Below are 26936 nucleotides of genomic sequence, written 5' to 3'. Positions count from 1 at the left end.
GAGGTTGCTAGCAGCCTATTCTAGAATCTAATGGGATGCTAGCTATCGATTCTAGAAAAAATTTGGGAAACTCTGTTTAAAGGGATGAACAGTGTCCTGGACAAATTATGAGCATGGAGGTAAATAATAGAAAGATTTATGATTTCTATTCTAGAAGCCAAGGGGGTGTTAGCAGTCTATTCAAGAAACAAAGAGGGTGTTAGCAGTCTCTTCTAGAAACAAAGAGGGCGCTAGCAGCCTGTTCTAGAAGCCAAGGGGGTGTTAGCAGCTTATTCTAGAAGCCAAGGGGGTGTTAGCAGCTTATTCTAGAAGCCAAGAGGGTGTTAGCAGCTTATTCTAGAAGCCAAGAGGGTGTTAGCAGCTTATTCTAGAAGCCAAGAGGGTGTTAGCAGCTTATTCTAGAAGCCAAGGGGGTGTTAGCAGCTTATTCTAGAAGCCAAGGGGGTGTTAGCAGCTTATTCTAGAAGCCAAGAGGGTGCTAGCAGTCTATTCTAGAAGCCAAGGGGGTGCTAGCAGCCTATTCTAGAAGCCAAGGGGGTGCTAGCAGCTTATTCTAGAAGCCAAGGGGGTGCTAGCAGCCTATTCTAGAAGCCAAGGGGTGCTAGTAGTCTATTCTAGAAGCTAAAGGGGTGCCAGCCTGGAAAAGTTTGGGTAACCCTGTTTTAAAGAGATGAACAGTGTCCTGGACAAATTATGAGCATGGAGGTAAATTTATGATTTCATAGACTGTAACCTTAACCCTAAACCTACCCGTTTTCCTCCATGCTTGCAACGTCATACCCTTCAAGAAATTGTACTCATTTCACAATTGTTTCATTGCATACACTCGCAATCACAATTTTTGGCTAATTTGGCTTGTATCTCCATCAATCATTCGGTGGTCACTATGCTCGTCATAGGTGTCTTAACAATAATGTATATAGTTGCAATCTGGGCCTTTGGGTCAAGATCAAAGTGTAGTATCTGTTCTTCAGATCTACACTTCAATTTCTGGTTGTTTCAGTGGAGGAGAAATCCTTCACGACTGATACAATTTTTATTTTTGTACCATTTCTCCACATTAAAAAACGACCCTGGTGTCTAACTCTGTCCCGTGGGGAGGCATAGTAAATAGGAACAATAATGTATATAGTTGCATCCTGACAATTTCCATCAGCTTTACCAAGGACTGGACAGTTTGACACACTTTTGTATATGCCTACAAATATTTTTCATAACCTCCTCCCTCAATTATTATAACTCCTCATTAATAGACTCGGCAATGTTATGTAACAAAATCAATTTTATGTGGTATAATTATACATGTACGTTTAATTTTCAACCAATGAAAAACAATCATATGTATATTTAATTTTCAACCAATGAAAAACAGGAATAATGTACAAATATTTAATTTTCAACCAATGAAAAACAATCATATATGTATGTTTAATTTTCAACCAATGAAAAAGAGGATAAATGCTTACCAAGTATCATTCTTGTGCATTTATTGGGAACGTAAAAATCTTCGGAAATGATGGCTGGAACATCCGCAATAATCGAACACACCATACTTTTTGCTTTTTGGACGGCTTTTCTATTGCGGCCATGAATAAATAGCGTTTTTTCTGCCGACGATTCATCTTCGTTTTCTTTGAATTCTAATCGGGCACGACTGGTTTTTTCAATCTGAAAATTAAAAAAAAATATATGAAAATAAAAAAGTTTGACCTTTTTTCAGTAGAAACGTTATCTCTCTCTCTCTCTCTCTCTGTATATATATATATATATATATAAAATTATGAATAAATCTTTAACAAAGAAAAACTTATCAAGATAAGAACAGCTCAACACTTAAGTGGAGCAAACAATAATATTAAATGGTTGGTTGGTTGGTTGTTTTACGGCATATCAACCCTTTTCGGGTTATTTAATGCCGAATCCAAAGATTTTGAAGAAAAAATTTTTTTAATAAAATATATTTGTTGTTTTCACGTCCGTTTCTATTTAACCCATAGTTGGGACCCTAACAGGTACTACCACTCCGGGTCAGAGTGGACCTGGGAGCAATGGTAATTAAAGGGTGGCTCCACACTCCCCAAAGCCCACAAGCTGGGGCCTCACCACTGGATATAGTTTAAGGTCATATCCAGGACCCCCATTGAGGGGCTTTTACCCTCTGCAGGGGGGGGGGCAGTCGGCGTATTCTAATGCTCCACTAACAGGGCCCATAATATTAAATGAAAGATGAGAAATAAAAGTTATACATAATTTTCCTCTTGATATAATAAAGTTAAGAAAAATAAACCTCTTTAGGCCATGGCATTTCGAAACTAAATGTTTCTCATCAGAAAAGGAGAATTATACAAAATGCAAATATAAAAAAAAAACTGGCTAAATGAAAGTTACATATAAAATGGGAATGAAGGAATAGGATAAAGTAATTAAAAGTAGGTAAAACATAAGGGTGAATCGGATGGGTAGTATACATGTAGGTAATAAAAAAAAAAACATAGTCACTATAAAATGGGGATCATTAAAGAAGAGCTAATAATAAAAGAAGAAAGAAAAAAAACAGCCTATCCTGCCTTGACAGAGTACAAAATAGACTTCATGGCTTAGTGGGGATGCCCTTTTCTCTACCCTGCAACCTCTCTCCCACAGAAGAGACGTTGCAAGCCTATCCTTGTTTTATCGTTATTTCCATGGCAGGTGCTCGTCTGAGCTCCAATCCCTGGTCCCCCCTCGCCAATCTTTCACGAAAAACACCCGTCTAGCTGAATCCACTGTGAAAAATTTCCCCCACTCTATATCTGTGCCTAAATCAAAACGCGGATTCCATGAACAAAGCTTCTTTCTTAGAACTGCACGCCTGTGGAACTCTGTTCCGTCTGCCTGCTTCCCTCCGGACTACAACTTGGATGTCTTCAAGTCCAATGTTAACAAATTCCTAATGAACCGCCCCCTTAAGTAAACACTTCATCAAATCTCCACACTAACGTAATGTACTTGCAATAACCCTTATCCCTGAGTGGCTTCCGGGCCTTGATAAGTGGTGATCACTGTAAAAAATTAAAAAAAAAAAAAAAACATAAATGAAGGACATGGAAATACATATTACAGGGTGACCAAAAAAAACGGGCCCCAACTCTAATTAGGCCCCGTTCCTTAGTGTTTTGTCCGAATGAAATGAAACTTTGGTCATAACTAGTTTATTATATTCAAAACATCACATCAAAACACTAGGATCTTTGCCCTTTTTTTCCCCGCATATGTTCTAGATATACTTTTTATGTTTTTTGGGTTTTTTTTTGGGGGGGGGGTCACCCTGTATAAATTTCCCCAAAACATCTGACTTTGATGAAGGAGAGACTAAAACTTGCTGCTATGGTTTCAAATGATCTGAAATAACAGCAAGGGGAGACTTGATTCCAAATATTTCTCATATGTTATATCTCCCCTCTTTTGGAAATGAAGTACGATTATGAATATCTTCCGTATCAAATAATCCTTATACACTGTGAAATGTACTTATGTATGAAAACCAAAGAGGATAGATATAACATATGAGAAATATTTGGAATCAAGTCTCCCCTTACTGTTATTTCAGATCATTTAAAACCATAGCAGGAAGTTTTAGTTTCTCCTCCACCAAAACCAGAGGTTTTGGGGAAATATCAGATATTTTGTAATTCATATGCAAACTAAGAAAACAAGTGACTATGACTGAAACATTTTATGGCTGTCAAAAAACTACCAATATAGGCTCTGGATGATCCCCTTAATGTACGATCTTAAGGGCAAATGTCACATAGCCCACTATCCAATACAGGTCATTAGCTTTCCAATGAGCCTTCATTTGCTAAATTCTGATCAATAGTCGCTGAGATTTGGAACTCATAAAATTGGCAAAAAAAGGTGGTATGTATATATATTTTTCGTTTATATGTGTATATGTGTATTTTTCGTTTATATGTGTATGTGTGTACTTATATGTGTATATTTTTAAATGGTTTTTTTTTTCTCTGATTTAAAAAACCATAAAACGGAAGACCATTATCCGCATTAAGCTGGTCTGCAGTTTAATTTGTTGCTGGCTATCTTGCTCTTGCTGGATCTGAACATTTTGAACAGAGAGAGAGAGACTTAGCTGTCGTACAAAACTAAGACTCTGTAACATCATATTTGTATTGTCCCTCAGGCATTTGGGCTCATGGATTTTAAATGTCTGAGGGAGTGGCACTCGTCTGACAAGACGTCACAATCATCATATTTTTAAAACTGACGTGGCACCTTCTCATTGGCTATACCTCCTCCTTCTCCTCCTTCCTTTTCCTTTCCCCCATATATGCTCATCACTTTCACTACACTTATGAAGACTGAAGGATCGGCCGAAAATTATGTACCTGTAAAAAAAGTTTTTTAATTTTTTTTTCATAATATTTTGTATTCCTGCACGTCACCAATTGAAAACGAATAAAGAAAAGTTAAAAGCTTTTATACTTTTCGTATTCTTTTCTTTTTTATACATTTCCATTCATATATATATATATATATATATATATATATATATATATATATATATATATATATACTCGTAGCTAAATTGAATATTTAAATGCTCATATCTTTGGTTCTATGCGACAAAACTACACGAAAATTTGCAGGCTTTTTGAAGATTATAATACTATTCTATGGTTAAAATTTTATTGGTAAAAAGAACCTATATTTTCAAACCAATAAAATATGTCCAAATTTGCCTACATTTGTATATATAGTGTCCTGGCAAGCCAGCTTTAGTTTTGCTGCTTTGGGATGAATTTTACTGAGGGTTTTTTTTTCTTTGTCTGGTTGTCTCCCCTGTAGCCTTACCAGACCATTGATAAAAATAAAACAATCCAAAAGTGAAGAAAACTGGGGATTAAAAAAGTGTTCAAAGAAAGTTAAGAAATAAAATAAAATTTTATTTTATTTTAGCAGTTGTCATACATTTGTCGTACCCTAACTTGTCATACACGAATAATAAAATCGTCTGGTTATTTACCTTTCTTAATGTTGCCCCTTTTTGCCCAATCACAGCCGAGGCAGCATATGTGGGCACTTTGATTTCAATCACAGACTGTTGAGGTGACGAGGTTTGGGTTGTGATGCATCCTTCTTCTTCTTCATCATCTGAAGAACAAAATTTTGTTAAAAACAAAAATCAAAAACTCATTCGCAACAGATACAAAAAAAGACGCAAAAAAAGACGGACATTTTTTTTTTTTTAAATGCGTGTATCGATGACAATAATCAGCATGTTTTCCTAACAAGCAAAACGTAGTATCTTTTTTTATCCCGAATTGCATTCATCTTAGAAGGGCATTACCCACTCTCAGAACTCCCCCCACCCTGTTTTTTTTTTTTTTTTTTTTTGATTTCCATTTAGAGATTCGCCTGCTTATTTTCGGTTCAAAACAAACCGAAAAACAGAAAGAGTTGGGCCGGTCTTACTAACATTTTTTTTATTATTTGCTTCCCCCCCCCCCAACTCCACAATTCTCACCGATAAAATAATTATACATAAACGTTTTTATTTATTTTAATAACATTTTTTTTTTTTTAATAAAGGAATCGCCACTTATCAAGGCCCAGAGGCCACAGGTTAAAGAATGTACATTGGTCAAAACGACAATATCATAGAATGGTAAATTGGATTACTTAAGGAGAACGGCTCAGCAAGAACTTGTTTACATTGGACTTGAAGACGGCCATATTGTAGTCAGCTGGAAAGCAGGCAAATGGAAGAGTGTTTCACAGGTGTACAGTTCTAAGAAAAAAGCTTTGTTCATGGGATCTACGTTTAGGTTTAGGCACAGATAAAGAACGACTTAAGAAATTTTAAGTAGGACGGCCCCCTAGAGTAAATGTGGTATTATGGTGATTGATGATTCTAGTAAAGAGTAAAATAGATATTTTATAGTCATGGTGATAAAGGGTGACCCACATTTTTAAATGGCCTTGCGCCTAAATTGTTGTAAATGTAAATTTTTTTATATTTCTGCAAATAAATAGTTCAAAGTGTAGTATCTGTTCCTGCCTTGTCTGTTTTAAAATGAAGAGTCTGACTTGCTGAATACTCAACCCACGAAATAGAATAATGTCTCCAAGAAACCATCCTCCCATGAATTACATCCTCCTAGTGGGAGGATGGAGGCGCTCGAACTGGATATAATGACATATCCGATCGCATAAAATTTGGCACGCATCCAAAGCACCTTTTATGTGGGAAAACTGAATAATATCCCCACATAGATACAATATTAAATGAACACATAACAACAATAAAATCAAATAAAAACGAAATATAATATTGCACGATAACAGATAATAGAAATAATAATGTATTCAATAGAAATAATATAAAACTCAATATGCATACAATACACAAAAGAATTAAAAAAAATATTAATAAAAATATTGGTAGTGATAACATTAATTTATGATGACAATGAATAATAAATTATGTAATTGCAAAATAAAAATAATTGTCCTTTTATAGATAAATGTTTAACATCTAACATAACATACAAAGCAGTCGTAAATAATAATAATAATAGTAAAAATAAAATAACAGTTGTTCATTTAAGGGAAGAAATGATTATCATATATAATAATGACGAAAAAATATATAGGAGTTACAGTTGTTCATTTAAGGGAAGAAATGATTATCATATATAATAATGACGAAAAAATATATAGGAGTTACAGTTGTTCATTTAAGGGAAGAAATGATTATCATATATAATAATGACGAAAAAATATATAGGAGTTACAGTTGCTCATTTAAGGGAAGAAATGATTATCATATATAATAATGACGAAAAAAATATATAGGAGTTACAGTTGTTCATTTAAGGGAAGAAATGATTATCATATATAATAATGACGAAAAAAATATATGGGAGTTACAGTTGCTCATTTAAGGGAAGAAATGATTATCATATATAATAATGACGAAAAAAATATATGGGAGTTACAGTTGTTCATTTAAGGGAAGAAATGATTATCATATATAATAATGACGAAAAAATATATAGGAGTTACAGTTGTTCATTTAAGGGAAGAAATGATTATCATATATAATAATGACGAAAAAAATATATGGGAGTTACAGTTGCTCATTTAAGGGAAGAAATGATTATCATATATAATAATGACGAAAAAAATATATAGGAGTTACAGTTGTTCATTTAAGGGAAGAAATAAATATCATATAATAATGATAAAAATATATAAGAGTTATAATTGTTCATTCAAAGGTATAAGCAGTCATAAATAATAATAATAATAATATATACGAGTGATAGTTGGGTCGAAATAGTTATATGACAACATTTAGAAATAAAAGATATAAAAATAGTACTATATTATTTAAAAGATAAGATTAATTGTGAATTTTAATTTTTTTATTATAAAAATAGTAGAAAGGAAATTTATAATGATAAAAGTTAATGTAAGTTATTAAACAGAAAGCAAGAATGTATAACCAACTGCAGACATATAAATAAATACATAGAAGTCAATTATTCATTTAAAAATAGAAATAGTTATCATATGACAACATTTAGAAATGAAAGATATAAAGAAATAAATATAAATGGGAACAAAAACTCAAATAGTAGTATTAATTGTGAAATTTTAAAATTAGCTCCTTTCTGTAATAATAGAACTTGTTTAGAGGAACAAAATGGGAACAAAAACTCAAATAATTAAGTAATTCGCAATTATATCTTGATAATCGTCCGCACTGAACATTGAACCTCCAACTTCCAGAAGAGTGTAACTTTTATAACTGAATTTTAACAGGTATTCTATCCGCTGCGCCACGAGAACTTGTGACGTAAATGTTGTGAAAATCTCACTTAAGATAAGAATGAAAGTCGAAAGTATCCAAATAATCCAAATAATCAATCCTCATTTCCAAAACTCGGAACCCTTATATCCTCGAGTGTCTTTTAGCCTTTTTAAGTGGTGAGCCATCAGTTAAAAATATATCAGGCAACTTACACAATTCATTTAAAACCCCAAGAAACCTACACAAGTACGGTTGTCTGTTATCTATATATCTATAAAAGTGAAATTTTAAAATTAGCACCTTTCTGTAATGGTTATAATAGAACTTGTTTAGAGGAAAATTATTAACCAAATGCAAATCAATATTTGCTTTGTTATTTTAGATTAAAAAAAAAATAAATGAAACAGAAAAATAAGCAAATGAATAACTATTTCATACTGGGTATGTCCGTTTCCATCTTTACCTGGTTTATTGCCCGTACGAAGAAACGTGTTAAAAAAAGTTACATTTTTTTTTTTTTTTTTATTATAAAATTTAGTAAAATTTTCAAACTAATGTCGTTTTTGAGGATTATAGACTTAACTGTCAAAAGTTTACTCTGGACCAATTCCTTTGAATTAAAGTCTCGGCTTGCATTTTAATATATCGGCATATATATGAAACAATCAAGAAAATCATCATAAAAGCAGTTCAGGTGGAATTTTTTTGTGGCAAGAGTTGCTCAATCTCTAACCGCACTTCTCCCAAGTCGGCATTGTTAAATACCAACGGCAAGTGGAGGTTCAGTATGACTGGAAACAATGCCAAAATAAGTGATTTTCCCTGTTTTCACTCATCTGGTACTAGCCAGGCTCAACACTGCTTAACTTCAGCATGTCAACGTGATTATACCTATATCCATATATCTCCACCCACGCCTACCTGAATCTGCTACCCCCCCCCACACACACACTACAATCTAATGTATTTTAACCTTCAAAACTTAAATATTGTCGATACCCGTCTCCCTCCCCCTTATTATCTCTTACCCCCCCCCCCCTTTTTTTTGTTTTTCTCGTATTTCCTATAAAACACTTCTTCCAAATACTAACAACCATTTCTGTGCGGTCTGACGAGGCTGTTGGATCGTAAACATGGTCCAACATCCGAAACATATGTAACCAAACAGATAAAACGGTAATAAAAAAATAAAACATATTTGCTCTGCAATAGTATTGAGCACTCTTCAGGTTTTTACTAATTACCAGTTTTACTATACATATAGTTTTACTATACATACATATATATATATATATATATATATATATATAGAATAAAAATTACAATAAGTTTACCAAGGTAATCAAAATGGTAAACTTAAAATATATTATAAATATTAAAGAGTTAATATTTACAAGTAAAATAAACTCAGCCAGATGTAAAAGCTCAATAAAACTGAAAAGGAAATAGAGCTTTTTAAGCTTTTTAAATTCGACCGTTTTGGATTTTACCATTCTTGGATTTTTTACCCTTCACCGGACTATCCATTCATGTGAAATCTTTTTATTATTTTTCTTTTGCCTCCTGTTCCCCTTACCTCACCCTTTTTTTAACCAAGTAAAATCTTTGACTTACTTGTAGTTTCATTAAATACTTTTATATGCAAAATCCGATCCTGCATTTTGCTAATTCCTGCCCTCTGATGAGAAGGAGAGTATTTCTTTGAAACTCCGCGGATTAAGGACTATCCACTTATCTTGTGCTTCCTTTTTTAAAATTAAATATGTTTTTAACTCTTTTTCAAGATGTCTTTTAACATGTTTTATTAATCATTTGTTCATATATATATAGCACGGTCATATGAATTGTCGTATATAAGAGCTTTTATTTTATATTTTTAGAGAAGATACTAGGTAACATAGTGGGGATGCGACGTCTAGCGTGGGATTCATTAGATCAATTAAAATTATAGATGATGTTGGGGGGAGTTTTATCGAATTCTAAATAAAGGAGGAGCGTATTGAGTTTAATGTAGAAAGGAGTGTATGGTCTTTATCGTAGTCTTAAATGCATGTAGTATATTTTTAAGGCAATATATATATATATATATATATCAGAATTGCACTTCAGAATTGCTTCAGCACTCTATGCTAAAGATATAATCCCTTGCGAGTATTGAGTGTCGACCTCAAACGAATGTTTTCTCAAAATACTTTAAACACGTATATAAGACTTCAATTCAACTAATTACGCATATTAGGAGGCAAGATGGAAGGATAATCTATAAAATTTAATTTTTAATTCGGTTGAAGTTCTCAGATATCAAGGGGGCCCCCATTCTGGAGCTAACATTTGATTCCCATATGAGATACATAAATACTCGAATATTTCAGTAAAACTTTTACCTCTCAGTAAAGTTGAGAACAAATTCCCCCCCCCCCCAATAGAATATTTAAATATGTTACAATATAATTTCTTTTGGTCTTTTGGCTTTACTAGACTCCATGAAAAGAATTCATCTAGTCTAGTGGAGTATCCAGCTTCGTGCTGTTACTTGAGGTAACATCACTTGGAGGTTGTGCATCATTCTTCGTAAAAGCCAGAGTGGGCTAGCTTATACCAAAGAGATCTTATTTGAGACGCGAATATTATGGGCTTTTGGAGATTTAGTCATGGTTTACTTGTATCATGTCTTAAGAGCTTGTGTGTGTGCGTATTGTAAAGTTGTCCTGACAAACCCTTGTACAGGGTGATCAAAAAAAAAAAACGGGCCCAACTCTAATTAGGCCCCGTTTCTTAGTGTTTTGTCCGAATGAAAGTAAACTTTGGTCATAACTAGTTTATTATATTCAAAACATCACATCAAAACACTAGGGGTTTTGACCTTTTTTTCTCCGTTCTACAGCATATGTTCTAGATGGCCTCCATTTAGCTTTTGTTTTTTTGGGTCAACCTGTATATAGAGGCCTAGACCACTCGAGGATAGTGCCTAATAGCCTACTAGTAGGCATTCAAGTTCTCTCAGCTTAAGTTTGTCTGTCAATCTGAGTTTAAAATGCATCCACGTGTCTCCGTAAAGAGGCTTGGTGGGTTCACTTTTTTTTGCTGCCCCCTCCCCCCATACGAGGACAAGTCTAGCACACCAGATCAGCTTTTGATGGTGGAGAGCGCGGAGATCCCAGCCTCCCTCTTAAAAACGTAAACATTTTGTTTGAGGACAAAACTTTTTCATGAATTGGAAGGTGGGGAGGGGGGCGGTTGATCCTTTTAGGCTTGTTTGCCAGGTTGTACAGAAAGACCTTGTAAGCATTCACATTCTCTCAAGAGTGTGTGTGTGTATTGTAACGCATGTCCATGTGTGCTCTTTTTGTCAAGTATAGGACAGGAGTTTTCGAACGGAAGGCAACATTGATGACTTTTTAGACCTGGAAGTGCTTTATACATTTTTTTTTTTTTTTAAATTTTTATTACTGATCGTTTTAGAGCACTGTTTGAATGGATATTGAGTTAGTAAGGCTTAGCCATACCAAGATCTTATTTGGGCTGTGAATACTATGTGATTTTGAACGTTTTTTGTGAAGTATTATTATAGGACAGGGTCTCCAAAGTTTTCGAATTGGGGAGAGGGTCCATATTGCTGACATTTTAGAGCTACGTGGGTCAAAAAAAAAAAAAAGAAAAAAAAAATGTTCTGGGCATGTTTTATACTGTTTTGCTTTTTAGTTTTGCTTTTTTGTGAAACTGGTTCTCCCAAATCTCATTTTTTTTTTTTTTTTGTTTTTATCATTTTCTGAACAAAAAGAAAAACCACTATTTTTACACATTTTCATCTTAAAAATTTTTTTCTGAATGTTTTTACGTTTTCCATAAAAGCTCCGCTAACTGAATTTTAGACTTTGGAGACCCGGACCACGATTATGCTAGTCTTCGATGTCCCTCACTAGTGAAAGTATCATATTCTAATTCACGGTCAATGCAAGAGCGTAAAAAATGCCAAATTTGGCCTCAAAAAGGCCAATCTGGCAAGCCTTAGAAAGGCCAAAATTTCAAAACAAGATGGCGGTCTCCGTTGTTGTACTTTTGTTGTAACATTAAGTCTAATAAAAATTGTTGAGAAAATTATAAAAAATAAATTTTTTCGGATTTTATTTCAGCCTTAGGGTCTAATAATGTGTTTTATATAAAAATAAATAATTTCTATAAATTTTTGTTTGTGAAATAATTTACGCCGTTGAAATGCACATTAGCCTGTTTGGTGTATTCATTTTTCATTCAACCTCAAACAAACCTAACATCCAATAAAAAATAACCATTTACATGGAAATAATAGCTCACCATTCCTATTGCAATCTGATGTGCACATGATAACATTTGTTGCCGATTCAATTCCTGTTTTAGAGCACTGTTTGGCCAGATATCGAGTCAATTTGGCTGTGCAACGTTTACAAATTAAATTAAGCTCTGTCCTGACCAGGGAACTATTTTTGAACGAGTCTATATAACTCTACAACTTTGCAACTTGAGCACTGTTATAAATAAAATCGCCAGTTACTATAAGCAGCAATTCAAATCTATTCATTAAAAAATGGAAAACTCTTCGGTAGTTGATAATGTTTTCTATATAAACATTTATAATTCACTTTAAAAATTACTATCTGATGTAAACAGATTACAAAAGATTTTATATTTTAATACGGATTTTAAATTCAGAAATAGCATCCTGTTCAGCAGATAAAATTTAGATTTTAGTATAACAGAGCTCATGAAAATATTAGCTTTATTATTGTTTATTTTATTATTGTTGTCGCAAAGAAAAAAAAAAAGAGTACAAAAAACTTCAGCTCACTGCAGCAGCGTCGTCCACCGGTACTTTCCGTCGACTCGTTTTCACGTCTGTCCCACCTGCTCCAGTGGCCTGTTTTTATAAATTTGCATATTTGCACGAGAGCACACAAGCTTCTGCGAAACTGCATTGTTATATAAGGCTGCAGGTGCCATCTTGGACCCTTTCCAGTATCGTGACGCAACGTCGGCAAAGCACACACCGAGGCCGTTTAAGAGGCAAGCCTGCGTTCCTACAATTTTCGCCACACTCCCTCCTGATATCATCATCACAGAGGGCAGGGACGCAGTAGCCTTTTTCTTCGGGTGCTTCTTCGGAGAGGGGGACCGGGGGCTTCGTCCTCAGTTTCAGGGTTGGTGAACCTAAGGCTGCTAATCTCAAGGTTGCTGTCAGACGAAGTCGGTGTAACCCAGAATGATGGTTCACTGGTCTCGGATCCAGTCTCGCTCGCATCGCCGAGTGGCGGCTGCGCTTGTGATGTCAATCAAAGATCCTTGATGTGACGGGGCACCCCGTCAACCCGCACCGATTACAAGCTGATCACCTCAGTAACATGCCCGGTTCCGTAGTGTGTGGTGTACTTGGTGCGGGAGTTCTTAACCCAGATGATATTCCCTCTTTGATACTCTCTCTCGTCGCCTCCGGCTCGGGCAGTGGGCTGGTCTCCACGCCTCTCAACCTGACATGGTACTTGTGCAGTGCTTCAGCTGGTGCAGTAAAGGGTGAAATGTTGTCCTTATGGGTGGTGTTATACCAATAGACCACCTCAAGCATCGTATACCCTTTCCTAGCTGCGATGGTCTTGACGGTCCTATGGTTTCTCTCAATAATTCCATTCCCGCTAGGTGCATGGGCACACCGAAATCGCAGACGTAAACCCTAGCTCTCTGTGAACTGCTCACTAACAAAGGTGGTGCTATTGTCGGTCAGCACCTCAGAAGGGGGACCACACTCGAGGAAGACACTTTCCAGGTCATGGACAACAGCGGCCGAATCCTGCTGGCACAATTCAAATCTAGATGGTCTGCAATCGATGAGCATCAAAAAAGCCCTCCAAATTTGCATATGTTCATGAGAGCACACGAGATTCTGCAAGACTGCATTGTTATATAAGGCCGCAGGCGCCATTTTGGACCCTTTTCAGCATCATGAGAATGGAATACTGTTGCCATATCTGGGCAGAAGCTGCTAAAAACAGCCTATCCTGCCTTGACAGAGTACAAAATAGACTTCGTGGCTTAGTGGGGGATGCCCTTTTCTCTACCCTGCAACCTCTCTCCCACAGAAGAGACGTTGCAAGCCTATCCTTGTTTTATCGTTATTTCCATGGCAGGTGCTCGTCTGAACTCCAATCTCTGGTCCCCCCTCGCCAATCTTTCACGAAAAACACCTATCTAGCCGAATCCACTGTGAAAAATTTCCCCCACTCTTTATCTGTGCCTAAATCAAAACGTGGATTCCATGAACAAAGCTTCTTTCTTGGAACTGCATGCCTGTGGAACTCTGTTCCGTCTGCCTGCTTCCCACCGGACTACAACTTGGATGTGTTCAAGTCCAATGTTAACAAATTCCTAATGAACCGCCCCCTTAAGTAAACACTTCATCAAATCTCCACACTCACGTAATGTACTTGCAATAACCCTTATCCCTGAGTGGCTTCCAGGCCTTGATAAGTGGTGATCACTGTGTAAAAAAAAAAAAAAGCGCACACCGAGGCCGTTTAAGAGGTAAGCCTGTGTTCCCACAATTTTCGCTGTCAAAATTTTTAGGCAGACATACATACATACATTTAAACAGACAGGTGAGATTTATATAATAGACGTGCCTGGCGTTGCCCGGGTGTTTGCACGTGTGCGTTTCCACTTATTCCCATTTCTTTATAACTACTACAAATGTCTTCAAGTCCAAAGTAAACAAGTTTCTGATGAGCCGTTCCACTTAAATTTACCAAACTTCCATTACTATCGATTACTATATTGTCCTTTTGACTACTGTACACTCTTTAACCCTTATCCTTAAGTGGCCTATCGGCCTTGATAAGTGGTGCCGCCTATGTAAAAAAAAAAATAATGACCTTGAATAAGAAGCAAGCAAATAAAACGTGGTACTTTGGGGGGGGGTTCATAAGATGAGAATGAGGGTCTTATGAAGGACAGTGGGACAAAATCCGCAGAAAAATAAGTAAAGGAAAAAATGTAAAGATTGTGGGTGAATTTGGATTAGAAACACAAACAAACACACAAAAACTTTGAAAGAAGAATTGAGGTTTTTACAATCCAAGAATAATGGTTGAATGAGGGATAGCAGAGGAAACCCCTACCCCCCCCCCAAAAAAAAAGTAAATAAGAAAATTCTAAATGGAAAATAATTAAAGATGTATAAATTTAGATTTAAAATAAAAAATTTGAAAGAGGAAAGGTGTTCGTAATGTAAGAATAAAAGTCCAGTGAGGAATCGTGGTGGTAAAATCCAAAGAAAAAAATAAAAGAGAAAATTTCAAATGAAAAAAGGAAATATAAAGAAGAATTTGGATTAAAAAAAAAAAAAACAATCATGAAAACTTTGAAAGGAAAATAGAAAAATGGTTATGAGGAATTATGGGAGAAAATCCACAAGAAATAAGTAAAAACGAAAATTCCAAATTGAAAAATAAAAAAATCATGGATAAATTTGGATTAAAAAAAAAACAAAAAAAAAACGAAAACTTTAAAAGAAGGTTGTGAATGAATTTGGATAAAAAAAAAAAAAATTTTTTGAAAGAATGTAAGAATAATAGTCGGGAGAAAATTCAAAAGAAATAAGTAAAAAAGAAATGGAAAAATTAAAGATGATGGATAAATTTGTATCAAAAAATAAAAAAAAATTCATAAAAACTTTGACAGAAAAATTGAGGTTTTCGTAATATCAGAAAAAAATTCACTTTTATTTAGATTTTTCTACAAAATTCCAAAGGATATAATTCAAAGAAAAAATTCCAAAGGAAAAATGAAAGGCTTAATTCTTTCAGTGGAGTTTGATCTTGAGCTAATAATTACCCAAAAAGCATCTTATATTTGAAATATTTGGAGTAACGTTCTCACTAGTGTTGGAATGATTAATCTGAAATCGGAAAAAAAGGAACCTTTGGGGGTATTTGAATCGGAAAAAAATGCGCCTATTTTCCGGTACCAAAAACGATACTTCTAAATATCTGTTTTTTTTTTTTTTATTTGGTTTTGTTTATTTATCTTTTTTTTATATTTGATTTTGTTTAAAATCAAATCTTTCACTGCTGGTAGTAATATCAAAATAATAAATATTTATTGATTTTAAACTACAAGTAAAACTAAAATCAATAAATCAATATGTTTCTATGTTTGAGAAAATATATGCGCCTTTAACATGTTTTTATGGTAATCGGAACAAGTTTAGAGATTTATAAAGAATCTGAATCAGGAATTTAGTACGGAGTCTGTAAATGTATTGGAATCGTCCCACCACTAGTTCTCCCCACAGATATTATTTTTTGGCATGATATATATTAGGGACCCTACATTAGTAGCAATTAAGTTAGCTAGAGTGAATTTTGACAAGGGTCACATTTAGTGGAATTTATTTATGTCTCCCTTTTCTCTCACTGATTAGTTGTTGCCTTGTCCCTTTGAGGCCCGTGAATTGGCTTGCAGGAATCAAATCTAATCGATTCAGCTAACCTGATCACATGACTCACACGCAATCAAATCAGCTGATCTTTTACTTCCGGTCAACGTGTCTTCACTGTAATTCACATCTCCCCCCCTCTCTCTCTCTAACATTACAGGACATTTATTTTTATTTATTCCCCCCCCCTCCTTTCGGGAGGGGGGGGAATAAATAAAAAATATAAAGTCTAGAGCTCAACATGTTCATAGACATAATCACGTTTGACACAGTCAGATCACCTAAGTTAAACAACGAGGAGCCTGCATGTTCTCTCCGCTTATCTCTGCATCGTTTCCAGTCTTCCTAGACTTCTCCTTGCCACTGGACTCAAACAGTACCGATTCAGAAAACATAAGTGATATCCAAAAAACACCTACAGGGGAGGGGGGGTGGATACAAATGATGGACTTCTTTTCTTTCTTTTTTTTTTTTTTTTTACGACTCCAGCGGCTGAACTTTGGTAACAGAGCCCTTGACGGCCGTCACAGAAAGCCGTGCACTTCTTTGCTTTTATCAGTGCAGCCCCTGACAGCAGCAAGAAGATAGTAATATTAATTTATTTTTATTTCGGACTATTATTCTCATCTTTTATTGGTTTGTATTGGTTCACAACGTTTCGGCCAACTATTCCTCTGGCCTTCGTCAGGTGGTAACCGCGACGGATAGGAACTTCGAATCTCCTAACTGCATTCTCAGCAATCACTGCCATCCGTAGTTGTTGTTGTCTCACCACATTTTGGCCAAGTAAACCTCTGGCACGCTTTTGGGTGGGATTGAAACCGCTATCTTCAGACAATGCTCATCTGGAACTGTAGAGATTCAACGTCTCTATCAACTGCACCACGGGCCCCGAAGGACGATCAAGGTTGGATTCTTTGATCTTATAAATCCACGTTTATTTATTATCTGATCTTCCATAGTCGGGTCCGTACCGATTGGTATATATATTATTTCTTAATTGGAATTCATTTTGGAAATGAGCATTATATATATTAATTTATTTTTGACGAAGGCCTGAGGAATAGTTGGCCGAAACGCTGTGAATAAACAAACCAATAAAAGATGAAAAACAACAACTAATAAAGATGAGAATAATAGTCCGAAATAAAAATAAATTAATATATATAATGCTCATCTCAAAAATGAATTCCAATTAATGAATAATATATATACCAAGAAGATAGTCATTATTGATCCTCAAATTCCTATTGCGACTAAGGCCAAAAAGCAGAATATATTTACGTCCACACGAAAAGAGCGAGACTTGTAAAAGTAAAAAGTACAAAAAAAAAAATAAAAAAATAATTTGATTGCATTAGCTAGAATCGAAACTGAAACATTTAGTTCTTTAGCCTTAGTCCTTACCATTCGAGCTATCGTCAAATGGGATAAGAAATAGTAAAAAAAAAGAACCAGAATTGAGGGACGCACATGTGCAACCTTTTACTCAAACTCTTCACGCAGTTAAGTTCCTGCAAAGCACGTTTTTGCAAGCATAGCAGCCTACCTCGTTTCTGAACAATCACATTTTTTTCTTATTGCCGTTTTTTCTCTCCCAAGTAAAATTTCTCCAAATATTATATACATTTGTTATGTTCCTTCGCACAAAAGCTGTCACCATATTTCTGTTTCAGAATCTATCCACAGAATTATTTCCGCATTCTTCACGTGTGAGAATCAAGTTTTTTTTTCAGAGTAAAATTAATCCCAACACATTTAGTGTATATTATTAGTAGGGCTATGACAACAGCATATTCTTTTCCTTATTTTGATTCTCAGGTATATATCCATTGACAGTGCAAAGCTCTTATTTCTATTATTTCCTTGAAAAATCCTTGAAAATATGGAAAATGTCTTGAAAGGCCTTGAAAATTGCATTCTTAAAAAAAAAAAAAAATTGTGTCCAAATTTTTTTTTTAAATATTAAATAAAAAAAAATATTAAATAAAAAAATTTAAAAATTATTAAATAAAAAAATTAAAATAAATAAAAAATATTAAATAAAAAAAATGTGTCAAAATATTAACAAAAAAAATATTAAATAAAAAAAATTTTTTTTTAAATTAAAATATAAAAAATATTAAAAAAAAAAAAAAATGTGTGAAAAAATTGAAAATGAAATCAAAATAAATCTCCCTCTATTTTTTCTTTCACTAATAATTTGATTTTTTTTTTTGGAGGGAAGGAGGGGAGTAGTGCGGGCACCATCAATAAAAATGCCCTCCTGTCAACCAGATTACATCATTAGGTAAACTAGGCTGGTCTCACCATCCGCGATCCCTCTAGCTCCTCCTCAGACCTTGTCTATCTTGTTTTTTTTTCTGTAGAGTGATGTGATCCTCAGATGATCAACACTGTCTAACTGTGTCGGATATATAGAGAGTCAAAACAACGAAAAGAATATGCTGTTGTCATGGCCCTAGTTATTAGTAAAATTACATACTTAGCTATTTTTTAAATGTGCAAATAAACAAAATTATTTAACATGTAAAGTTATCCAATCGGATTTCTAAATTCAAATCCACGTAGCATTTAAACTGGCAGATCAAAGTTTCCTTCTGACTAGTCAATTTTCATTTGTTGTTGGTGTGCCATGTTATTGACAATATGTAGTGGTTTGGCCATCATCAAGCATCTCATATTTGGGGTATTCAGAGTATTGCTCTCACTACAGATATTATTTTTCGGCATGCTACATCTAAAGAGACTATGCCAGTATCAATTAAGATAACTAGTGTGAATTTTGACAAGGGTCACATTTAGTGCATGTCAGAATGATCTTAATCTTCAAACAGGATCCTTTTCAAAGATGGGTGATTTGCACAGATCTATCTACTTCTCTTTCTCTACATATATATAATTTTTATACATTTTAATTTTTCATTTATATCTGCTAAAATATTTTTAAAATTAAAATAGACAATTCTTATTATATACTTCAATTAAAAATGAGTTATCCTCCCTTGCTGATTTTTATTTTCAGGTGATTATTTAAAAATGTTTACTTTTCACAATCGTCTGCACCTGACTGAGTCATCTATTATATAAATCTCATCAGTCTGTTTAAACGTATGTATGTATGTTTGTATGTCTGCCTAAAACTTTCAACATCATTTTGAAGCTCCAAACATCCGGGCAACGCCAGGCATCCAGGCTAGTATTTTAATAAATTGTAAACAATTCCGTTATATTTCTAATAACATGGTACACTGATAACAAATAATAATTGGCCAGTCAAAAGAAAAAATTGATTTGTCAGTTTAAATGCTATAGGGGCCTGAATTTAGAAATCCGATAAGATAACTTTATATGTTAGATAATTTTATTCGCTTACACATCTAAAACATAAATTGTAGCTAATAACATGATATAACAGATGAAAATTGGCTAGTCAGACTCAAAGATTCATTTGTCAGTTTAAATGTTATAAGAGTCTGATGTTGGAAATCAGACAAGATAACTTTATATGTTAAATAACACCGTACAGCAATAACAGATGAAAATTGCCTAGTCAGGAGCAAAGATTGATATGTCAGCTTAAATGCTATTTAAGTCTGACTTTGAAAATCTGGTAAGATATATTCATATCGTCAATAACCTGGTACACTAATAACAAACAAAAATTGGCCAGTCGGAAGCAAAAGTTCATTAGTCAATGTGAATGCTATTTAGGTCTAACTTTGAAAATCTGATAAGATATATTTTTATGTTCAATAACCTGGTATAGAAATAAATAAAAATTGGCCAATCAGAAGCAAATGTTTATTTGCCAAAGTGTATGCTATTTAGGTCTGACATTGAAAATATGGTAAGATAGATTTATATGTCGAATAACCTGGTACACCAATAACAAAAAAAATTGGCAAGTCCGAAGCAAAATATCATTTATCAACTTGAATACTATTCAGGTCTGACTTTGAAAATCTGACAAGATAACTTTATAAAAATATATAGATTAAGTGTCTGCCACGGGATTCATATCAATCAACCTATTCAGCTGATGAAAACAGAATGAAAGCAAACGATTTATTTTTAGGCGATTGACTCATCGCCGGCATCAAAACGCCGCAGAGGAGTGGATTAATAAGCCAATGACAGTTAACAGATCACTTTGTCAGTAGCAGCAACAGCTGTAAAAAAAACTATTAAAGAGATAAGCAGTAGCAGTCTTGTTTCTTTAGCCTTAAAGGGGGCTCTTACGTATCAGCTAAACCATGACATGACGTCAGGTTACAAGACGAAACCCGTTATTCGAAACTGAAAAGTTTGAGTGACACCTAGGGGTGAGAGGTGGCCCAGAAAAACGGAAGTCAGTAAAATCACGTGACTTCTAAGGAGAAAGATATCTTTTTTTTCCCCTGGCAATAGTCCATACAAAAAGGACGCCATTCTGAATGGGGGGGGGGGACAACGATGTACCAAGGTATAACAAGACAAGCTATCTTATTTTTCTTTATAATTACAGTTGACTGATCACTTTGTCAATAGCACCAACAGCTCTATAAAAAAAATTAAAAAAAAAAAACTATTAAAGAGATAATCAGCAACAGTATAAGTAGCAGTAGTAGTACTGGTCCCACGTTTATCATGCAGAGGTTCATTTGACGTCTAATTCACTACTTTCTTTGTTCGTTTTTGGAGGGGATGGATCCTTCTTTTTCTTTGTGTTAATCTGGATGTGTTCAGATATATCTGCTAACATTTTAGTTTATATTTGTTTATTTATTTAACTAGCAGAACCTGTGGAAATTCCACAGTCGTTGAAAATTTTTAAAACGCATAATAAAGTGAATAAAAATAAAATAAAACAACGAATCTAAAACAATTTTTTAGCAAATTCTTTTTTTAAGTTTTAAAAGCTAAAAAGAATTGAAAAAATTTAGATTTTTATATTTACACTAGCACGCCGTCCATTTTGATTCATGCAGATTTTGTATTTATTATTTTAGGGCCAATTTTCAAATGATTATTATATTGTACCTAATATATAGTAGTAATTTCAAAAGTTTTAAAAAGAAATACGACTTGGGTACCATCAGCAAAACATTTATCAGATAAGTACTGTATTTAAACATTTCTGTATTTGTTACGATATTGAATCCGACGATTCTTTACAGTAAAATCGTGCAGGGGGTTTATCTAGATTTAAATGTGAGATGAGATATATATATATATATATATATATATATATATTTACTTGATTCCTCCAGCCTTGACAGACATGTTTTAAATATTCTCTCCAGTGCTTTTTCTTTTAATGATTTGGAATTCATTCCATTTGCGATTTTTTCCAAGGAACTCTGCCTTTTGGATGATTTTGGACCATTTGGAATTTACCCATTGGATTGGAAATTTTAAATTCAACCGTTTTGGATTTTACCATTCTTGGATTTTTTACCCTTCACCGGACTATCCATTCATGTGAAATCTTTTTATCATTTTTCTTTTACCTCCTATTCCCCTGACCTCACCCTTTTTTTTACCAAGTAAGATCTGTGACTTACTTGTAGTTTCATTAAATACTTTTATATGCAAAATCTGATCCTGCATTTTGCTAATTCCTGTCCTCTGATGAGAAGGAGAGTATTTCTTTGAAACTCCGCGAATTAAGGACTATCCGCTTATCTTGTGCTTCCTTTTTTAAAATTAAATATGTTTTTAACTCTTTTTCAAGATGTCTTATAACATGTTTTATTAATCATTTGTTCATATATATATATATATATATATATATATATATATATATATATATATACATACATACACGCGCACGCACGCAAGATTCAAGCAAGCAAGAACTCCCGGGCAGTCCAGAGTTTATAATTATTACACACACATATCTGAGTATAAATGAGAAATTAAAAACTTTAAGGAAAAAAAAAAAAAAAAAAAAAAAAGAGGAGGCTTTACTCTTGGAACGGCCCTCGTGTGTGTGTGTGTGTGTGTGTGTGTGTGTATATATATATATACACACAAGATTTAAGCAATCAATGACAGAGTTTTTAATTAAGATATATGTATGTATGTATATATATATATATATATATATATATATATATATATATATATATATATATATATAGCCAGTAGAGTTTAGTTTCCTAGAAGTACATCCAATGAAATAACGTGTCTACCAAAGAGTGCTCAATGAGTGAACAGAGCAGGTATATTAAATTTATTTATACAAACATTGATGGCTACATATGTGCATACATGTTTCTGTAATCACCCACGTTGGGGGACTACGTCTTCAGGCCAAGAATTACCATCGAAAACTGATAAAAGGGAAATGAAAAAGAAGATGTTTATTATCTTCAAAGACCTCACTTGTCCTCTCACCGAGTTATGACCCCCACCCAGGTTACATTCTAACTTTACAAACGAAATAGGAAAATGTTTTTTGATTGAAATATCAGTTTTCGACGGTAATTCTTGGCCTGAAGACGTAATCCCCCAACGCGGGTGATTACAGAAACATGTATGCACATATGTAGCCATTAATGTTTTTATAAATAAATTTAATATATATATATATATATTATATGAGGATAGATGAGAAATTTAAAAAAAGGGAGGCTTTACTCTTGAAATGACCCTCATGTGTGCGCATATATATATATATAATAAAAATTACAATTAAATTCACCAAAATGATCCAAGATGGTAAAATTAAAGTATATTATAAATATTAAAGAATTAATATTTATAAAGTTATCTCAGCCAGATGTAAAAGCTCGATAAAAACCAAATAGGAGATAGCGCTTATAATACGAGCAAACAGTTAATAAAACATGTTAAAAAAACACTTTGAAAAAGAGTTAAAAACATATTTAATCTGAAAAGGAAACACTAGATAAGTGGATAGTCCTTAATCCGCGGAGTTTCGAAGAAATACTTTCCTTCTCATCAGAGGGTAGAAATTAGCAAAATGCGGGATCGGATTTTGCTTGCAAAAGTATTTGATGAAACTGCAAGTAAGTCAAAGATCTTACTTGGTAACAAAAAAGTGAAGCAGAGGGAATATGGAGAAGAAAAAGGTGATTACACGTGAATGGATAGTCTGGTGGAAGGTAAATCATCCAAGGACGGTAAAATCTAAAAATGTAAATCCAAGAAAGTTAATTGAATTTCCATTCGCACATAACTGTTTGCTCGTATATATATATATATATATATATATATATATATATATATATATATATATGATGAAAATAATGGAAATAGTATTCCGACAAAATAGAGAAAATAAAAAAGGAACAAACCGTATTATGTGTTCACCAACGTTTCGTCTTTATTTCGAGACTTCCTCTGGGTGAATGAGATTAAGAAACCAAAAAATATACCAGTACAAAGTGAAACTTTTTCAAATATTTTGTACTGGTATATTTTTTGGTGAACACATAATACGGTTTGTTCCTTTTTTATTTTATATATATATATATATATATATATATATATATATATATATATATATATATATATATATGGTCATTGCTCTCAATCAAAACATGGAGGACTATTTTTAATATCCAGTTTATTTTTTTTTTCTTTCTTTCTTTCTTAATGAGTTTCTACTTAAAGTAAAAAAAAAAAAAACACTTGAGGATAAATGTTAATGAGATTCATCGACTTACAGTCCAACACTGGTGACTATAATAGAGGATTGAACCTCTTACCCACCTACCCAAAACAACAGCCAACACAGAAAACAGCAGTTTTTCCCACTGTGTCAGAGACATCGCTCATAGCATGAGGGCTAAAGGAAGTGAAGATTAAGAGGACGCGGAAGGTAAAACCAAGACCCACTTTCTACCCTCCATCAATATGGATTGGCCGTTCCCTCTCAGAGCTTATCAACTCATCACGTTTGCGGGTGTGCTGATGAGTCACTACGTTTTGTTTTTAATAATGATTCTCCACTTAGCAAAGCTAAACATCCACTCAAAGCTAATAACATTTGAATGATGATTAATGTGCGAAATCGCCACATACCGCGAACTCAAAACAACAGACGACCATAGGAGAAGCCAGTCCTCAAATGAAGAAAAAAGAAACAGGTTAAAAGATTATAAAATTAGATAGAGGAGGGGGGGGGGTCATGTGACATATACTGCAGCCATTAAAAGAAGACCATGAACAAAAATGTAGAAGAAAGAAAAAAATAAGTCACATGACCCTCCCCACCCACTCTCTCTAATTTTATAATATTTTAACTTTTAATTGAAACTTTATTTTAAGTAAATTGAACGTTTTTTCCCCCTTTCATTTGAGAACAGGCTTCTCCTGTGGAAAGAAACCATTTATTAAGTCGCCTGACGAGTTCTTGTGGTTTTAACTGATCATTTGTCTGAAACGTTAGCATGTCCAGTGTTGTAACCATATAAATTTGTTTATATTAATAAAATATATTTGCTTTCCTTTTATTGAACACCTTATAATAACCCAGTTTAATTCAGTAGTTATCACTCTTGAATATTTTTAGTCTAGTATATATATATATATATATATATATATATATATATATATATAGCTTTCTGTCCTCATATTTGCTATAATTCATTTCTGTATTAAAGTTTAATACATTTTAATTACAGTAGTACAGTTTAATACATGCTAATTGCTATATTACAATATAATACATTTTTCATCACTATATCAGTTTAATAAATTTTAATTAATACATTTTTATTTGCTATATTACAAAATAATAAATTTTCAATTGCTATATTAGTTTCATACATTTTTATTTGATATATTACAGTTTAATACATTTTTAATTGCTATATTACAATTTAATACATTTTTAATTGCTATATTACAGTTTAATACATTTTTAATTGCTATATTACAGTTTAATACATTTTTAATTGCTATATTACAGTTTAATACATTTTTAATTGCTATATTACAGTTTAATACATTTTTAATTGCTATATTACAGTTTAATACATTTTTAATTGCTATATTACAATTTAATACATTTTTAATTGCTATATTACAATTTAATACATTTTTAATTGTTATATTACAGTTTAATACATTTTTAATTGCTATATTACAGTTTAATACATTTTTAATTGCTATATTACAATTTAATACATTTTTAATTGCTATATTACAATTTAATACATTTTTAATTGTTATATTACAGTTTAATACATTTTTAATTGCTATATTACAGTTTAATACATTTTTAATTGCTATATTACAATTTAATACATTTTTAATTGTTGCATGACAATTTACTATTTAGTTTGAAAATCACCCCTTCTCAGGTACATGCTATTATAAAAAACCTAGACACCTCAAAAGCATGTGGACCACATCTCATCCCGGCTGTGCTATTAAAAAAATGCTCTGCCGAGGTTGCTCCAGTTCTCTCCAAACTTTACAATAAATGCCTTAACGAATATTGCTTTCCCGACTGCTGGAAAACCGCTTCTGTGGTACCAGTCTTCAAGAATTCTGGTGAAAGAACTGACCCACTAAATTATCCCCCATTAGCCTTCTCCAGCTTTTCGCCAAAATATTTGAGTCCTTAGTTAATCAAGCCCTAGTCCAGCACCTAACAGCTGCTAAACTCCTGACTGACAAACAATATGGATTCAGGCAAGCCCGTTCAACAGCAGATATCTTAACTGTAGTTTCTGAACGTATATACCATTCATTGGACAAAACAGGAGAGGGTAGAGCGGTAGCCCTTGATATATCTAAGGCTTTTGACAGGGTATGGCACGATGGTCTTCTAAGGAAAATTAGATCATATGGAATCACTGGAAGAATTCATAATGTAATTAAATCCTTAAGTAAGAGAAAAATCAAAGTTGTCCTCGACGGTCGTACATCTAAACAATATGACATAATGCGGGAGTACCTCAGGGGTCTATCCTTGGACCTCTATTATTCCTGATATTCATAAATGACCTCCCTGATAAAATTGTTTCGGAGATGGGTATATTTGCCGATGACACCACTCTCTATAACAGATATGAGGGGAAAACAAATGAACACATATCCAAGGAAATGGCAGAAACACTAAAGGATGACCTCCACTCTGTAGTGGAATGGGGACAAAAATGGTTGGTCACATTCAATGCTGCTAAGACTAAGCTTGTTTCCTTCAATAACTACAAGAAACCTTCTCTACCACCAATAGCAATGGCCAAGAACACATTGCCTGAAAGTACTTCTTTTAAACTCCTCAGCCTAACGTTTACAGGGAATATGAACTGGAATAGATACATTGAGAGCATTGCCAAGGCTGCTGCAAGGAAGGTTGGCTCCCTCTACCGTGCTAGAAAACTACTTACGTCTGAAAGTATCCTATACCTCTATAAGGCCACCATTCGCCCATGTATGGAGTACTGTTGTCACATCTGGGCTGGTGCATCTGCTGCTTGTCTCTCGCTCCTGGACAGGGTTCAAAAGAGAGTCACCAACCTGATAGGTCCTGAACTGTCATCTAGGCTTCAGCCTCTGTCCCATCGACGAGATGTTGCATTCCTCTGCCTGTTCTACAAATACTTTAATGGTGAATGCTCTGACGAACTGCAAACACTTGTACCTCCCCGACGTAACTACCCCCGACAAACCCGACAAGCTATTAAATCTCATCCC

The 26936-nt window shown here is 33.8% G+C and overlaps 1 protein-coding gene across 6 annotated transcripts in view; it reads right to left on the bottom strand.

Annotated features, from left to right (window-relative positions):
* Positions 1-26936, bottom strand: part of LOC145267032 (uncharacterized) — a 432374-nt gene that overhangs the window by 64349 nt on the left and 341089 nt on the right. For all 6 annotated transcript variants that reach the window (XM_080122972.1, XM_080122969.1, XM_080122971.1 and 3 more), the window contains 2 exons: positions 5024-5151; positions 1467-1668 (listed from right to left, as the gene is read on the bottom strand). In XM_080122972.1, coding sequence (XP_079979098.1) covers positions 1467-1668; positions 5024-5151 — 330 coding nt within the window. The remainder of the gene's footprint in view (positions 1-1466; positions 1669-5023; positions 5152-26936) is intronic.

This window comes from Euprymna scolopes, chromosome 42 (genome assembly GCF_053919585.1).
Source record: "Euprymna scolopes isolate OS-2025 chromosome 42, ASM5391958v1, whole genome shotgun sequence".
NCBI classification, from domain to species: Eukaryota; Metazoa; Mollusca; class Cephalopoda; order Sepiida; family Sepiolidae; genus Euprymna; species Euprymna scolopes.
Note: the sequence above shows the minus strand (reverse complement) of the source record. Positions and strands in the feature narration are given on the sequence as shown.